Source organism: Clytia hemisphaerica, unplaced genomic scaffold (assembly GCF_902728285.1).
Source record: "Clytia hemisphaerica strain Z4C2 unplaced genomic scaffold, Clytia hemisphaerica genome assembly, whole genome shotgun sequence".
NCBI lineage: Eukaryota > Metazoa > Cnidaria > Hydrozoa > Leptothecata > Clytiidae > Clytia > Clytia hemisphaerica.
The window spans coordinates 300,027-318,419 of NW_027103512.1; the positions used below are offsets into that span (position 1 = coordinate 300,027).

At 36.1% G+C, this 18,393-nt stretch overlaps 2 protein-coding genes across 2 annotated transcripts in view; one reads left to right on the top strand and one right to left on the bottom strand.

Annotated features, from left to right (window-relative positions):
* The first annotated feature begins 31 nt into the window (after nucleotides 1–31).
* LOC136799221 (uncharacterized) overlaps nucleotides 32–18,393 on the top strand; it is a 97,142-nt gene continuing 78,780 nt past the window's right edge. Inside the window, exon 1 of the mRNA XM_067055905.1 lies at nucleotides 32–63. The gene's annotated coding sequence lies outside the window, so the exon portion shown is untranslated. The remainder of the gene's footprint in view (nucleotides 64–18,393) is intronic.
* LOC136799223 (signal peptide, CUB and EGF-like domain-containing protein 1) lies at nucleotides 1,149–16,200 on the bottom strand. The gene is made up of 20 exons (XM_067055907.1): nucleotides 16,074–16,200; nucleotides 15,587–15,728; nucleotides 14,769–14,874; nucleotides 14,238–14,334; nucleotides 13,242–13,301; nucleotides 12,848–12,964; nucleotides 12,111–12,242; nucleotides 11,732–11,863; nucleotides 9,752–9,883; nucleotides 7,763–7,975; nucleotides 6,896–7,096; nucleotides 6,421–6,654; nucleotides 5,954–6,193; nucleotides 5,336–5,554; nucleotides 4,265–4,348; nucleotides 3,632–3,787; nucleotides 3,087–3,257; nucleotides 2,043–2,189; nucleotides 1,601–1,812; nucleotides 1,149–1,253 (listed from the first exon to the last, which is right to left on the bottom strand). The coding sequence occupies exons 1-19, from the start codon at nucleotides 16,147–16,149 to the stop codon at nucleotides 1,607–1,609; spliced, it is 2,865 nt and encodes a 954-aa protein (XP_066912008.1). The 5' UTR covers nucleotides 16,150–16,200; the 3' UTR covers nucleotides 1,149–1,253; nucleotides 1,601–1,606.

The window sequence follows — 18,393 nt, forward strand, 5'->3', positions numbered from 1 at the left end:
TGCCAGATTCCAACCCAAAAAGTTTAGGTTTAAAGTTCACTCCATTAAGAATTAGTGAATAAGGTGGCTTGCATTTTTCTAAGAGCACTCTTGCCAGATTCCAACCCAAAAACTTAAACTTTTAGGGTCCAGAGCAAAATAGTCGGTGTCAATTATTATGATTTTTGTAATAATATTATTCATGTTAGCGATTTGTTATTTATATTCAATAATATTTTATTTCTATTCGTACTGTTCTATTCTAAGTTCAATCTGGTTCAATTTATATTCGCAGCTTTTGAGAATACTTGGAGGGAGCGTTAATGAAACTAATATCCTTGAAATTTTTACTGTTTTAAGGCGTTTTTATATATAGTTTTATAATTATACAACTTTTGAAAAATAATGAAAATAAAACATGAAAAATGAGAATTTTCAGAACAGTCAGCTAGATTTGAAAGAAATTAATTTGAATATAGGTTTAGATACACGAGATTCTCATCATTATAGCAATTCGAAATATAGTCTTCTTTTCAAGGCTCTTTCTCAGAATATATTGTCAGTTCTTTTCTCAAACACAGTCTCTTACACTCTCTGATGATTTAATACTCATGTCTTTTTAGTTTTTCAGGGTAAAAAAAGATAAAAAATTTGAAAGAAATAAAAAAATATTTTAACAAATAAGAAATCATGGAATCGGTGGTTCCTCCATCCAAAGGATTGTTGGTACCCGAGAAGACGCCACCTTTTAAGTTTGGATGGAATTGAATGAACCATTCGATTTTAAGTTTTTATGACTTCATCGATTATGACGTAATAATCAGTTTTGCGTTTTTTCGCGAAAATGAGCCAAAAAACAATTGCTAGAAACTATATCATAGTATCCTTCATGTTCAGTCATTTGTTTGGTCATTTTCAATCGACTAGTGCGATCTAAAAATTATGGTAATTTTAATAAATAAATTGCCATAAATTACCCGAGTAATTATGAATCAAAAGGTCGAAAAGATCGTGAATATCAAAAAGTTGTAGAAAGCTTGGTGTACATTGCTGGATTTTAGACCAATATTGGTATATTACCGTGGCCCATATGCGATACATGGTCTGAAAAGTTTCCAAAATGCTTGCGAATTCAGAAGTCAATGGAGAATTCGCAGAGTTTCTTTTTAAGTTTGACTTTATTTCTTTTCTCATAATATCTTTTGTATGAATTTATAATACAGATTTTGCATCATCATCGAATAAACACTCTTGGCAAATGCTTGCGATCCAGCCTAAAGTGTATAAAAAGTTACAAAGATTACTTTGATTCTTATTTTTAAGGTCTATCCGATCAGGAAATCTAGGATTATAAAGTTGATAAATGTTAAGGAAATGTAAAAAGCTAGCTCAATATTTCCTTAATGATTTTCTAAGGAACTAGTACACTCGCTCTCCTTGCTTCAAGTTGCGTTCTTAAATTGTCACAATTATGGATAGAGCTCTATTATATTGTTATTCTATTGCTCCCTGATCAGACTCGGTAATGTGCTTATTTAAAATATTAACTTTCGTATTTATAGTTACACGGTCATCTGAAGGAACTTAACTGATGCGAGATAATATCTGAACATTACTATACCTTGATTTAGTGAGGAATAAGAGGTTGATCAAGGACTTTAACATCGATAACACTCTTCATTTCTTTGGGTTGGTTGTCATAGTGAACAACACATGTATAATCACCCGCCATCGTTTTACTGACATTTTTTAGGTTCAATGATGCAATGTATTGATTACAGCTCTTTTTGCCTGGGGTAGGTGTTATTCTTGCTGTTGATTCAATGGCTGAATCTAAAGAACGAAACCGAGAATTTTCTTTTTCATGCAATGCATACAAAGGCCGTCATTGAAACTTCATGACACGAAGACTTTTTCATAAAATACATATTATAAATAACAGTTCTTTTTGCGCTTAGCGATTCGGTAGTTCACTAGATTTGTAAATTTTTATCAGAAAAAGGGATAGTTGTAAATAGAGTGGTATGTTGTTCATTGAAATACACAATTAATCATATTCTTACTTGGTCCAATTTCCGCATTGCTCGGTAAAACCCAGGAAACGGAAATATTCTTGGCAGAATTGACCACGCATCCGACTTGTCTCTCACCCCCGATGTGTATTTCAGCTTCTTGAGAGCCGGGAATGGTGAAGATTTTATCCTTGATAGCTGAAAAATGAGATTGCCTTTAATATAATGTACACTAATACTTTACTACATACTTTTATAACAAATGTTTTTCCCTTTAATTTTTGTTAACGGTAATAAACTTATGATTACGGTAGACAGAAAGAACGGAAAGGTGTGTTAGTATTCTTTCTAAACGCTGGGAAAGGTTTGGTTACAGTCATTCCACTGTATTTTAAAGGCGGTTCAACCGTCGAACCGGTAATCAGGATTAATTGCGCCCCAATAATGGCTTACCGTTGTTTAGAGGTAAAATATTCAACATTTTAGTCTAACCCGAGTTTGTTATGAAAGTGCAGTGGTCCTGGTTAACGATGGTTCCTTCCGACCGTGAAATATTATGTAGTTCGTTTTATCTTTATTCTTTTTCACAGTGAAAATAAATATAAAGCAAAACAAAAAAAAGTGGAACAGGAAGCAGAGAAGGTACATCGATTGTCAGCTCATCGGAAGTTCAAAAAGATTTTCGATGGGAAAAAAAGACCGCAGTAAAGAGGTATAATTGAATTCTTGTTTACAAAGTCTCTGATTTATTTTTCTTTAAAATTTGAATTTATTTTGTGAGGCTCCACTTCTCTTTGAGCTTTGCTCTCTGCCACTTATTCATGATGCTGAGCTCAAAGTAGACTAGGAGCTATTATACCGACTTTTTATCCTATTTTTCCTGTAACGCTAGATTTAGTTTTACAGGTTTAATAAAACCTCAGGCAAAGCTGAATGAACTTAGACCTCTTAATTGTGCCATTCAAGTTGTCATCGGTATTAAATGTTCTTGGAATAAGGTGCACTAGGCTGCTTGCATCCACCAACGGATTCGTGCTCCTTATAGTATATTACCTGCAGCTCTGTAGAGGTCTGGGGTTTAGATTAGAAACTCACCTAAACAATGCTCACTCTTTTTGCTTCCTGGCTGTTCGGTCATTGTAGTGTACGGGCATTTGAAACATTCAATAGCACCGTAGTTTTCGTTGTAAGTGTCTTTTGGACATTGCTGGCATCCCTTGGATGTTATGAACCCTGATCGTGAGTAGGTACCCGGTGGACAGAGATCTAGAAAAAATTGTTTCGTATGTTTTTACGGAGGATTGCGATATTCCTTATGCTCTTTCTTAAGGCCAATCTTTACAAGCATTGCTTCTTTTTGTTTCAATCACTAAGCTTGAGAAAAAATTTTTGTCATAACAAAGTAGCGCTCGAAAAAAGGTTGAATATAGCTTCATTTTTCTTTTGACTGATAACCAGGAAATTCGCAGCGCTTTTGGAGACCAAGTTTGGTTTCAGCTCAATCAATTACTTGGAGAAATCACAGAAGCCTCCAGAAAACTTCACTGTTGAACAATGAAAGCCTTAATATAATACAATACAAGCCTTTGAAAGTATGACCATACCAGAATACTTTTGAGACCGGAAACCTGTCTAACTACCTTTGCATTCAGTGATGTCTTTGTTTCTTAATTTGATGGAGCCTTTACCAACAGGGCATTTCTTGCACTGAAGTTGTCCTTCTTGATCTTGATAGGTGTGTTCAGAGCATGGCAGACATACGCCACCTTCGTATCTGGTACCTCTTGGACATTTACCTAAAATGAATTAAATCAAAGTCATATATTCAATCTTTCTTTACTACATTCATTAACCTTTTTATTCATTGAAGTTGTGGCGTACTTTCCCAAAAGTTAAAACTATTTTGGTTGTGTCATCAATATTAGATTAATAAAAGACCTAAAATGTCTGCTCACATCACGCTCTACTCTAAAGAGAGAATGTGACGATCTGATCCGACAAAACAATCAAAACCGCTTGGTTTTCTGCATTAAAACAAAAGCGAATACGAACGTGACTGGGTATGATTATTTTTCTTTAGCATATCACCCTAAGCTTAAAAGCTCATTGAGTATTCATCCCGAATCTAGACGAAAAGATCGAACCTGGACAGATTCTCATACGGGGCCATGGCTTTAGAGTGTATACGTGCCATGTGCGGAGTATCAGAATCTGCTCGAATGTTATAAAAATTCATGGCTAGAACAAATGAAAGAAATAATAGTATTTCTCACCACATGCAGGTTGTTGTGAGTAGATATCATATGTATTGACATAACCTTCTTTACACTTTCCTTTGCTTGGATTCGCTTCGGAATCTAAAATGTTGATCATGTACAATATGATGTCGTGTGATGATCGAAGTCTTAAATGTTTATAATATAAACTGGATGGTCCATTGTGGTAATCCCGGGGGGGGGGGGTACTTAGGGAAATGGAGGGTACGGTATGTGTCACCCTTAAGGGTACCTTTTTTGGACTTCCAAAGTCCCGCTAAGGATCGAAAAAATCAGAAAATCAAATTTCAGTCCCACTAAGGGTCGGAAAAATACCTTAAAGGAAGAAATTTTGGCGGAAAGAAAATTTGGCGGATTTGGTGGATTTGGCCAGAATCCGCCAAATTAAGTTCCCGCCAAAATCTCTTTTTCCCGCTATCCGCCAAATTAAATTCCCGCCAAATTAAACTTTTTTAAAATATGATCTCTTTTAAAGGTGTTTTTGCATTTTTTTTGCTGTTTTTACGCCATTTTAAGGATAAATTTTTCAGCAAACGCCAAATTTAAATTCCCGCCAAATTAAGTTTTTTCGTCCATCCGCCAAATTAAATTCCCGCCAAAATTTCTTCCTTTAAGGTAGGAAAATTTCAACTTTTTACCCCCGGAAAGATCGAAATATGGTCAAATTTGTCCCAATAACATAAGGGTCGTAAAATTCACAAAATGTTCCTTTGTTTTCTCCTTTTTTAGTCCCGGTAAGGGTCCAAGGGTCGTAAGTCAGGTGGCACCCCCCCCCCGTCAGTTCGCAACCCTAGTACCCCCCTCCGGATGGTAATCCAGTGTTTTATCCTTGCTTTTAAGCCTATTAAGGCTATTGTTGATTTGATCAAAATTCATGTTAATTATAGCCATTCATAAAAAGTTATGCAACTTCATTATCATGTGTTTTCAGTGACGGTATATCTTATTTGTAAAGTCCTTGAATGACTGAGAACTACGGTAAACCAATGCTTTTGCCGTATTTAATTTTGCAGGTCAAAACTTAATAAAAATCACAAAACTCGCCAGACTTAGCAGTCAATTACATACCTACGCAATCAGGTAGACGATTTATTTTCACATTGTTCTGTAACCAGTCTCCTTGTGCGCAAAACCAACTTGTTTTCATCATCACATTATCAGGTATAAAATGAAAAGTCTTGCCAGGGTTACAAAACATCGAACATAGTGAACGAGGTCCCACTTGGTAACATGCTTTGGAGATTGCTTGATCACCTCCTTCGATCTGATCGAATGCGCATCTTTTAACTACGATAAAACAAAATCAATTCGAAAATCAACTTGATATCAGCAAATATTTTCCCATTGCTATGAAAACCTTTTTGAATATGCGGCACACGTATCAGTCTGACCCTGAATCTGGGTAAGCAGCGTCTAAACTTTATCTCTATTTCTCTATCGATCATATTTTAAAACTTCCTTTTGTTGGTCGCGAGGCTTAACTCCTTATTCTATTATTATTATATTATTATCACAGTGAAATAAATAGAATCACAAAGTGCTAAAAAAAGTTCGAAGATTGCACCAGCATGAAACACCGTCTAGCAATTTTGAGTTAGTTCTTTAAATTCTTGATACTATTATCACATCAAATTACGTACGTTTAAATTAAGTACGTTTTGATAGTGCGACGAAAGTTGAACTTACTGTCAATATGGACTTGGAAAATGCAAGTTGCGATATTGCCAGCGTTGTCATAAGCGTCATAAACGACGTTGAACGTAGATGGTGAGTGCATGCCGCCATTTTGAAGATTTTTACTGATCTTTTTGATACCGATGTTGTCTTTGAATCGAGGTTCGGGCCATGTGATTCTAACTTTGCCAGTTGTCTTGACTTCGTGGAAAACATCTCGTGGACAAAATTCAACGACAGGAGCTGATTTGTCTATAAAAAGTTGACATAACTTTGATATTTTACGCCTAAGATTTGTGAAGATTTGCTACATACTTAATGTATATTTTTGGGATTTTCTTAGGGTAAAAATATCATGAGAACAGGACCAAGACCTCGTGAAATAAGACTACTTTCATCAAGATAGGTGGATGTCGCGTCGTTAGGATTTGGGTTCACTGAAAATGGACTTCGTTCCGATACAATGAATGGTCTCTTACCAACAACTTCAACATTGTAGCTGCATTTTGCAACATCTCCGTACTTATTGCGTGCTATATATTCCACTTTATGAGTTCCCAAACCGAACTCGTACGCAGCATCTACTCCTTTAGGATTTGTTTGGTAACTATCCATATTCGTTGAGGCTTCAGTGAAAGACATCCCCAGAGCTTCCTTTTCTTTATCTGCTGGTAGCTTGATGGTAATATCGTCTGGGCATTGAATCTCTGGAACTGTAGAAAAAATAATTGATTCATGATTGAATTCGCGAGTATCTTTTATAATTGAAATATTATCTTTGAAAGAATGGTTACGTATAGTAAGGATATTTTCCTGTTTTGAACTCTAAAACTCAACACAACTAATGATATGATGAGATTCGGCTGGCCTCAGTCAAAAAAGCTAATAAACAAAAATTATTCATACTCTTGTGCATCCATCATTAGAAAATGTAAAAACAATAATAAAACTTACTCTCGACGCATATGGGTTTGTTGGCGTTATACCTAGCATCGTACTGTTTATTGGAGCAGGTGGTTTCTTTGGTACCATGTAGCCTGTACCCGTTCAGACAGTGAAAAAAACATTTTCCATTATGTTGCATCCCTGAGCTCGTACAAGTGTAAGGTACAACCATACCGTTGGCCAGGTTTGAAATCTTTGGACATAGAGTGGCTATGGGAGGTGTGAGGGAAAATTTTCAAAATATTACTTAGGAAGTTTTCCATCTCAGATAGATGTCTGCCTCATTCATGTCTTCTCAAAAGTCAACAAATTTAATGTTTCATTGATTTCTATTTGAAATGAAGATAATTCCGATTGTCTGATTAGTTTTGCCAAAATAGTTAAGTTTCAATATCAAGGCGTCTCCCCTGCTGTCGGTCCCCTTTGCTTTTGACGGGATATATATAGCTCTGGGACAAAGAGGTTTTCAGGGTTATTTTAATTACACCATGAAATTCGGATGGAAACTGAATAGGCCATGATTTTGCCGGCCCTTCTACTTCTTTCATGTCCTGTTAACTAAAGCCCTGGATGTCTTAAAGGGTTAGTAATGATATAACATTGATGAGAATTAGGGATTAATACCCCGAGGTTCATTTTGAAATAGTTTCAAATAGCACAAACGAAGTGAGGCATATCCCTTTCAAATTGTTGCATATACAGTTGGCGCTCTTTAATTCGATTTTCAAGGAGAATTGTATTTCAAGGGGAATTGTATTTTTATCGAATAAGGGAGACTTTCAATATTATCGAATAGTAGGACGTCAAATTAGAGAGCATCGACTGTATTTAAATTTGGTGTTCATTGATATTTTAACTTGTTTATGATTGACTTACGGACACAGCGAGGTTCGTATGCGTCTTCTGTTAGTTCAAAATAACCACTTTTCGAACAACTATAACTTTTTGCACTGTATTGAGCCAACTCGTAGCCTTGTTTACACGAAAAGTAACATTTTTCTCCTTTCTTCATTGCCCCATCTACACGACAACCCGGAGGTCTGACTTGCACATTGAGTGAGGGTAGACGGATAGCTTTACACGTGATTGCTAAAATATAATTTTTTTCAACATCGAATGTTTTAAAGTGTAAAAGAAAATAGAGTTGGCGCTCTCTAATTCGATTTTAAAGGGGAATCGGATTTTCATCGAATATCGGAGCGTATCGAATAGTAGAGCGTCGTTTATGAAAGTTTTTTGTCGACGGTGGCTTTCAGTAATATCGTATAATAGAGCGTATCGAGTAGTGTAACGTTGAATGGGCTGTTCTATTAAAAATCCATACATGGAGTGGATGAACCTTTTCAAGAAGTTCTTGGAAATGTGCGGATATTTCTTGGAAAATAGCAAAATTTGCAAAGAAACCCTTGGAAAATTCTTTTTATACCTTAAAAGTGACGGTTGGCGAACTAAAACCAGTTTTTTACCTCTTGGAAAAATGAAAAAAGACTTCAGACCCCCTGGAAATGTTTGTCCACCCCCTGTATGGATATTAAATGATATAATTTTAAGCATGTGGATGGGTGATATATAATGAATTTATTCATCAAATCTTACAAGGCTTCTGAGTTTTTAAAGATGCAACAAAAAGCTAGGATGTCGGAAGCAGAATCAGGAGATGAATTCACTCTGGCAGATAGTTTGTTCAAAAGAGAAGGGGTACCTTAAGGGAACTTATTTTGGCGGGAACTAATTTTGGCGAGCGGTGAAAATCTTAAAATATTTTAATTTTGGCGGGAACATATTTTGGCGAATAGAGAATTTTTTTCAATTTTGGCGGGAACTTATTTTGGCGAGTGAGCTAAATATTTAATTTTGGCGGGAACTAATTTTGCCGAATTTTGCCTAAATTCGCCAAAATTAGTTCCCGCCAAAATAAGTTCCCTTAAGGTACCTACCGTGAGTTATTACGTATGGGGTCAACGTAAAAAATGAAGTAAAGAAAAATATGTTCTAAACTTTGCAGTCCATCATTGGCCGGTGTTAAAGGGATAATCATAATGGTTTGAGATATTAGCTGTAGATTGCTTCCCTAGTGTTTTTCAAAGTCTAAAAATGTCAATTTGAAATTTCTAAAAATGGGTTCATACATGGTTTTTCAGCCAAAATTCTATTTTTTTCTTTCTAAGAGTAAAAAACTTGCAACTTGAATATTCTTCTTTGGACAAGAGTTATACACAAATATTTCGACGTATTGCTCAGAACCATCTGATTATCCCTTAACTTTATAGTTATCCCTTTTCAATGCTTTTAAAAATGAATTTGGTTGACGTCAATAGGTCTATCAACCGTTAAAACTGAGGAGACTGGGTTACAGTTTACCAGAAAGGATATTCGTCAAATGTCTGAAGTCATTGCATTGATTTTGTCATAAATCGCAATTTTGACGTCATTTCTCCCTTCTATTAACTCTTAGACCATGTTCAGACGTTATGGTTCCGTATCGTTCCGAAACGAAATGGTTCCGAAACAAGTGTGAACGTCAAAATTCGAAACGTCAAAAAAGAAGACGTTACAAAGCAAAACAGATCGAAACGGTTTCGCTCCACTTTTTTCATCGAAACGGAACTGCTCCGAAATGTTCCGAAACCAATATGAACACTCTCGATTCGTAACGGAAACCATACCGGAGCGATACGAAACCGTAACGTCTGAACATGGTCTAGTCCAGTACCCTCACGTTATTTTGCTCAAATTTGAACTCAGTTTTGGTTGGTCAAAAGGTCGCTCGATGGCTCCGCGAATGTTGATCGAGTGGAGTCTTTTAAAGGAGATTGTAGTCGTGGCATGTAAGCGCCAGTACAAGATAGCTTGATGTGGACTTACGTGTACATTGCTGTGTGTTTGGTATTTGTTTGTAACCGTGTTTGCAGATGCAACGGTAGCTTCCTTGCAAATCAAAACATTCTGAATTTTTAGGATCACATGGGTTCTTTCCTGGTGCACAATCGTCTGCATCTAAGATGATGGAAAATTGATTGTATTATTTCAAATCCCGACACCTGCCAGCGCATAACACATTTGATACGTGGTTAAGCTGACTTGACAGTATTAGTATTCACAGGAAAAAATTTTCGATTTCCAAGGTTGGAAATTCAATATTTTTGGGTTGGAAATTTTGGTTTTATAATTGAAGGTTGGAAATTTGAGCGATTACCTTAAGCTGATTTGGAAAACGTAAATTACCCATAGGTTTTGTAGAATAAACCAATGCCCTTGAAAAATCAAGTGAAAAAAACCCATGTAGAAATGACAATTTTCCAAGGCTGGTTGGAAAACATGACTTTTTGGGTGGGAAATTTTTATTTTCCAAACAGATTGGGAATTGAAAAAAAAGGTCAAAAATCGATGTGAAAATACATATTTTAGTAAATTTGATACCTCAAGTTGAAAAACTAGACTTTTTGGGTCGGAAATTTGTGTTTCTCCCAAACAGTTTGGAAAAAGTTAAAAACCCATGTGGAAATTACATTTTTCTAAGATTGAGACCCTTTCTTGGAAAACTAGACTTTTTGGGTTGGAAATTTGTGTTTTTCCAAACAGTTTGGAAAACGTTAAAAATCCATGTGGAAATTACGTTTTTCTAACCATTTTCTGCGCATGTCCTTGGGAAAACCACAAGCGATTTTTCGCTCAAAACTGTTTTGATGTATAGCTAACCTAGATATTAGGCTATAATGTGAGCAGTCAAGCTGTAAGTTTCCGTCAGGTGAGGCGTCTCTTCGGAGCGGCCTCGGTCAATCGCAGTGAGTTCGCACAGTGAAGCACATAGGGTACTTGTGTCATAGTTTCAAATAGTACCCTGCTGAGCTGTGTGAGTGATCTAAGATCAACCACCTATTTGTGCGAACAATAACGAGAGATTGACCGGGAGCCATTGAGCCTAGGCTAGCGAGTGACTGTTCACAAAAACAAAAACCTTGTTTAAGATCTCTTTTCCACATCTCTGCCATCACTTTTTGGATTTTGGCTTTTTTCAACCTGAATTTTTGAAATTTCCAACCTTGTTTAGCTTGGAATTTGGCTTTTTTCCAACTGAATTTACAAAAATTCCAACCTTGTATTTCGGCTTTTTTCCACCTGGATTTTCGAAATTTCCAACCACCTTGTATTTCGGCATTTTTCAACCTAGATTTTCGAAAATTCCAACCTTGTTTGGTTTGGATTTTGGCTTTTTTCCACCTGGATTTTTGAAAATTGCAACCTTGTTAAATTTGGATTTTGGCTTTTTTCCAACTGAATTTAAAAAAATTCCAACCTTGTTAAATTTGGATTTTGGCTTTTTTCAACCTGGATTTACGAAAATTCCAACCTTGTTAAATTTGGATTTTTGCTTTTTTCAACCTGGATTTACGAAAATTCCAAGCCATGGAAAATGCAAAATTTCCAACCTTGGAGAATGTCCCACATTTTCAGGTTGGATTTTCCATTGGATTTTATCTTTTTTCCAACTAAGAAAACTTGAAATTTCCAACCTTGGAAATCGAAAATTTTTTCCTGTGATTGTCCCCCTAAAACTTCAATGTTACTATTCTTCAACTGTATCTTCTAGTACTACTTGCTGAGATCCCCGAAAGAAAATAAATCTTATTTCTAGCAATGTCAGACGCACCTAATTAGTAAGTCTAGTAAGTATGCCGGGGGCCGTAATCGGCGACAACCTAAAGGCTTTCGATAGCTATCTCCCCGAAGGTAGGGGAGGGCACCACTCTTTCTCCTTGGATTACTTTCTTGTAAGAAAGTGCTTGGCTTCCAACTAACAATTATCAATCTATCAGATAAGTGGATTGTTGAGAGTTTACTTACCTATACATGTGGTGTTATCTGTTGACAACCTCCATCCATTTCGACAGCTGCATTTGTAAGAACCATCAGTATTGGAGCATATTTGTTGACAGTTGTGTGCGTTGTTCAATTTCGATGCACACTCGTTGATATCTTGAATTAAAGAAAATTATGAAACAATCTAGATTTATGCGGACCATACCAGCGGTCCGAAATTAATGCAATCACGCCTCCAGTTTTTGTTAATAAATATTTCACCCCATCACATCTGCAAATCAGGACCCTCACTTATATGGTTGTTTTTGAAAGAAAACAGAATGAATAGACAAGCATGTCAGAAAGATGGAGCTCAGTCGGTTAGGATTTAAATGAATGAGGCTGTAGTAAAACGAATATGTACCTGTACATTTCTTGCTTTTACCCACTCGTTCATAACCGTTTCGACAAGGACATTGGAAAGAACCTTTGGTATTTTTACATTTGGAATTGGGATCGTAGCAATGATGGCTATTTTCTTGACACTCGTCAATATCTAGAGAAAATTGAAGAGGTGATAATAGATTATTGAGTGTAACTTTGAGGTGACTCTGTCTTTGTTAAACTTTGGTTCTTCAGGAGTCCTAATAACGCCACTCTAACATTCTTCTAATGAATACACGCTTTTTTATATAAGAATTCAGATTTCAGATTTAGAACAATAGGCCTATTGTTTTTAGAACAATAGAAAAATAAGAATAATGCTCACCCTCAGCCAAAGTGCACTATTCTTATCAAGAAAAGTGTTTAGCGGAGGCAAATTTGTTGATGTGTAGATTTTGAATGGACCATCATAACCACTGACCTTTGGATATACCCTGGACACGATCTCGGCCAAGAAAATTCTTTGATCGGAGATTTTGAAAGTGGTCACTTATGGTAGCACTAATCAATGTTGGTGAAAAAAAATTAATCGGAAAATTTCATTGAATTGCAAATTGACCCACTTGAGCAAGTGCTATCATTGGGGTTGCCACATCTCTAAAAATTCCGATCAAAGGTGGGTGGGTATAGCTTGGTCCAGGGTCCAGGGTAAATATAGGTCAGTGGCCATAACTTGTTCGTGCGATTGTAAGAATACAGAAGATGTTCTGTTCTTACCTACACAACGGCCATCGATCATTGTGAACCCAACTCTACAAGAACACGAGAATTCCCCTGGATGATTTTGACACACTTCACCAGGTCCCCGACATGTTGTCTGACATTCATCAACATCTGAATGTGCAGAACATAATCTTGATAAGTTTTCATTGACTTTCTTAAAAACATCAGTCATGAAGGATTTTTGAGTATTCTCAAAAAGGGAAACAAAGTACGTTTCATGGTATGTATGCCTAAGTCAGTATAATGCATATATACTGTAAGTTGTTGATAATTATAAAATGAGTTTCAAATAAATTTGGTCTCTAGTTCTGTTTACCAACGACTTTTTCATGAAAATGAAGAAAATTTATATTAAAAAAGTTACTGCTGTGGGCAAGAAACTTTTTACCTTCACAAATTTCTACTTTTCTGCTAAATTGTATTTGTTGGTAGCCTGCAGCACATTGGCCTAAAAAATAGTTAAGGAGAAAATGTAAGTAAAAAAACCTTAGTAGGCATCAAGTGTAACCTGAACCTGATCAACTCAATCCCATTCCATTTATGCGTGTGTTTTCGATCCGACAGTTCGAAACTTTATTTATAAAATTTTGCTTTCTGATTCTGTAGTTCGTGTCGATAACAGTATAGGAATTTGAGCTCGACCCTACATAGCTAATATTGATGTTGAAACGTAAACTCGTTTAATCAGCTTTCAAAACTCTTCGAAACAACAAAATATATATTGATTTTCAGTCTTTTTCACTTGTAGATCAAAATGAGTATTAGAAACGTTGAAAGATTTAATATAAGTTTGAAGGCTGTTAGAGGATATTGTCCCCAATATATTCGTGACAAAGATTTAGATCGCCTCATGAGCTAGAGATAAAGTATTACACGTTTTTTTTTAAGAAACTAGTTTTACCAAGCAGCCTCAATGTTTCTTAAGAAATCGGCCTTTTGAGCCTTAAATGTTTCTTACATGCTTCTAAACTTTGCCAAGCTTAAAGGACGCGTGTCGATAATACAATAGTCTAATTGACTAATCTACGGTACTTTCCTATCTTCTATATTGATTTTCTGACTTTCTCAAGTGTTTATAACTGTTATGTATGTATATTTCTGGAACCTTGATTGGAAGGTTCTTAAAAAAAAAACGAGTTAAAAAATGCTATTTTCTCATTCTCAGCCTCAGCATGTTTCTTAGTTTTTAGACATTCTGAGCCTCATGTTTCTTAAAAGTGTGTTTCTTAAAAAAAAAAACGTGTACTGCGTTAACACAATATCCAAGATTTTGTATGTACCATCGAATTAATCGAATCCAAGGTAGGGCCCTTATCTACTAGCATATTTCCCTAGGTTAAAACTTCATCGAAAGTTCCATCAATGGCTGGCTTTTCGTACTTACGAGCAATAATCTCCTTTTGATGATGGACTTCTTTATTATTTTTGAAGGTTCTGTGGAAGAATGCACGGTATGTTGAAGCGTTTATACCAACATCAATCTATGGTTGCAACGTGAAAAGTAACTAAACATACCGTAGAGAACATTCAAAGCCCTCCAGAAGTAAGCAAGAAGTCATCCCTTTGTTTTCTTGTTTTCTTGTTTTCGGTCCTCTTCGTTTACTTGTATCCCCGTTGTATCATATCAGATAGCTCAAATTCTATTCCGTATCGTTGAAGGGAAAATTTTCAAGGAGTCGTATAGGCCCTCAATATCATTCTAGATTAAAAAAAAGTGCCATTGATTGGATCTGGCACACACCCAGAATGGCTCCGTGGGTTATCGTTACATTAAAGGCTAACTTCCACTTCCATTTCTCGCCATTGTAGTCAGCTTCTTTAGAGCCTGTCATCTTCTTTAGGTCTTCTTACAATAAGCCATCAGTATGCTAAACTCATACGTACTTATGTTAATAATTGTCTGAAAAACTCTTACATATGACAATCTCCAATGATCCAGGTATGAGCCATCCTGAACCACTCTGACATTGACACCTGTCAAGCGACCAATATTTTTTGTTTCGTACCGAAGTTGATCATACCTATAATAAAAGAAATTTCAATGAAACCCCTGTTGTCTTTTTATCAAGTTTTATTTTACTACAAATTTCCGTTTTTAAAGAATTCGAGGACAGTTTTATCCATTTCTGCTGTAAACTTTACCAGGCAAGGGAGATATGATCTGTACTACATTTTTGACGGCAGATTGAATCTAGTGAATCTTCTTTTCTTCGTGCTACGAAATATTGCAGTAAATGTTACTTTGAATTCAGCGTTTGTTTGAAACTCCACTACGACTGCGCGAACTCGTGTAGATTCCATTCTAGCCCTTAGGGCTTATACAACATCATTACCAACCCAATTCGCTGACAAACTTTCTACGCTTGGCTGGCTCACACACGCCCTAATTTTCCTGCGGTATCACTCTAAACCCATTTACATAAACTTACCTGATATTCAAACGGCGAATTGACGGCTGTACACACTAAATTTCTGAAGGAGCGGGCCATTTTCCCATCGAAGTGGAATAGTAGCCGGCCCTCAATCGGGTTCAATTGCTCTTACCTGCTGCTAACACTGATGAAATAATTCCATTTGATAATTATCCAAAACAACGGCTGGGGTACCTCCCGCATCGGAAATCCGTCAGGTGAGATTCCATAGGTCTAAATCTTCCAAATGTTTAAAATGTTCCCGAACTTCAGAGCTTTACTCTGCAGGAATAAAATTTTTACAGACAGAACTTAAACTTACTCATTATTTTCGAATCGATCACGGTAATCACCTATATATCTTTCCCACTGTCCAACTCTGACATCACCAACCAATTGTATCTCAACAAATTCATCTGTACCAGCGAAAAGTGAACTTGATGTCTTCACGCCCAAATTGTACACTGAAAATGACCACGGAAATATCTTTCTTCATAACGAAATTCAAACTTCTCATTTAACCTTAGTTTCGACAGTCAATTTTTTATGACCAACATTTCTTAATGAGTTCTCTCAATTGAGTTTTAAAGGGATGTTACTTGAAGCTTCTGACATCCTGAGACAGATGCTCCTTATTCTACTTGCTGCGGTTTTGTAGAGGTACTGCAATTCAAGTAGACGATGATTCTTTTGATATTATACGATTATATTATCTTTAAATATCATTAGCATGTTTCGTCAAGGCTGACACCCCAATAACAAAGAAAAACTTAAAACTGTATTGTCATTCAAAGTTTCTAGCCACTTACCCATGTTTCCTACAGTTGTACCGGTACCAAGGGCACTGGCCAGTATTGAACATAAAATTGTTATTCCAACTTGCATCTCCTTAGATATGATGTGGACTCTTTTATTGATTTTTTGATATTCTATAAGGACCCTATAAGGAATGTTGAATCCGTCTTTTTTGTCGTCTCTAACTAGCGGACATTTATCCGTACCCCCAGTGGTATTTGTTAATTAGAGATTCCAATGTACTCGATTTCTGGCCTCTATTCTTTGCGCTGGCTTCAAGGAGATGCTACAACACCCCCGTTCATAAAGAGAAACTTTATTATCTTATCAGCCCTTTTTACTCCGGCCCTTATTGGCGTTATTTTTTGGCTCGTTGCGTAATAAGGGCCGATGTTAAAAGGGCCGGCGTAAAAAAGGACCAAAATTTTTCAATTTTTACCTAAAAGCGGCGTTAATTGTTGACCATTTTTTCTCAATTTAAAGGATTTTAGGCATAATTAAAGAATGAAAACTATCCATTTTTTTACTCTATATCCAAAACTTCACGGAAATCAATGATTATCAATGAAATTTTCAACAGTTTAATACTGAAAGATGACAATTTAATTTAAATTTTAGTTAATACTAACTGTTTTGAAGCCTGAATAGCGATTTTTACAAGTTTTGCCGTTATTTACGGCCCTAATTGGCGTAAGCCCAAAATTAGGCTGTGGCGGAATAAAGGCCGGTGTTAAATTAGGGCCGATAAGGTGACCTCTAATATTCTGTATTCCGCAGTCTAAGTTAGAAAATTCGTCCCAAACGGGAAAAATACCCCCTATCTAAAAAATTTGACTTAAGATTTCATCCCCGCCATTCGAAATTCAATGTAAAAAAACTGCACTCCAAAACCATCCCAAATGGATTTTTTTAAGCTTGGAACAATAGAATTTCTATCCAAATTGGGATTTGATATAAATTTTATCCCCGCTGTGGGAAAAACTTCTACCGGGGCTGTGAAAAGGGGTGTACCAATATTTCATATGCTTAAAAAAACATCCAAAAGCCTAGCCATAGCTGCTATCATTGAGAATATCCTGATACTTTTTTGAATCGTTCATCCTGGGTTACTGGAATTCATGCGGCAAATTTGTCGATCGATCACCAAAAAGACTGCTCTCGATTAGATTTGAACTCGATTATGTTCCAGGTTCAACGACTATTTGTACTGGCTGCGTTTTGACACGCATCAGCCATAGAACCCCTTGGTCACGAAGATACAACCACACTACACTACTAACCCACACATTAGCAAGAACTCGATAGAAATTTAATTTTCCCAAATTCTACTGGCGTCTTCCTCTTTATTTAAACTGATATGGAAGGTGTGAAAATCCTTTTGTAAATAAAGAGTCGTAAAATACAAAGCCCTGTACCAATGAATATGCAATGTAATCCCAGCCCTTTTCATCGCTTCGGGTACAGTAAAATGAAGAAAAGCGAAATTTCAGAAGTTTTGTAGATGAAAAGCCATCGTGTTTTCTTTCTCAGTTATTGTTCAAATACAACCAATTGATCAGCTGCTCTAACACTTACAAGCTAAAACCCGAGCATCGTCAAGTGTTCGGCAAACAACCAGACTAACTTTCGGTGGATTGAATGCCATCATTTTATAAGCAATTTTTTATCCTTCATTCAGCACTTGTGTCCTTAAAACAATGTCCAAACTCAAGCCCTAAGTATTTCAAGGGTCTGGATGAAATTCAAAATGCTTGCCAATACCAAAATAATTGTCATCTGATCTTATAATATTTCAGTTACTTTGGACAGCGATAGGTTGTTTTGGGATGCTTAATTTCGTGCTGCTCTGCAATCCCAGGGTCGGGTAGCTTAGTTGCTTATAGATAAATTGTATATTTCATAATGATATTTATATGGTCTTGTTCACTTTTTCGTGTGAATTTTACCGCGTAACAATCCACAAACAAGATTTTTATAAGAACGTTCAAAATTTTTGAAGCTTTCAGGTGTTCTTAACATTTAAGGCTGAAAATATGAGAATTTTTGTGTAGTTTTCCAAGGGATGGTTGAGTGTTTTAGAGTCTGCAAAGCCTTGAAATGTTATTGACATATTTTTGGTCATCTGTGCCTTATGTTCTTATATAGTTTGCTCTTATAAAAAAACGTTTAGTCCTTTTTTTTAAACGTAACATCGCGCTTTTTGTCACGTTGAGTTATATTACGTGTGTTTCATTGAGTTAAAAAGGCTGTGTATTTTACAAGTCCCAATTGTTGAAAAATATATTTCCACACATTTCAACATTTATTGCACGCGATCTTCGTCTTTCGCTGCTA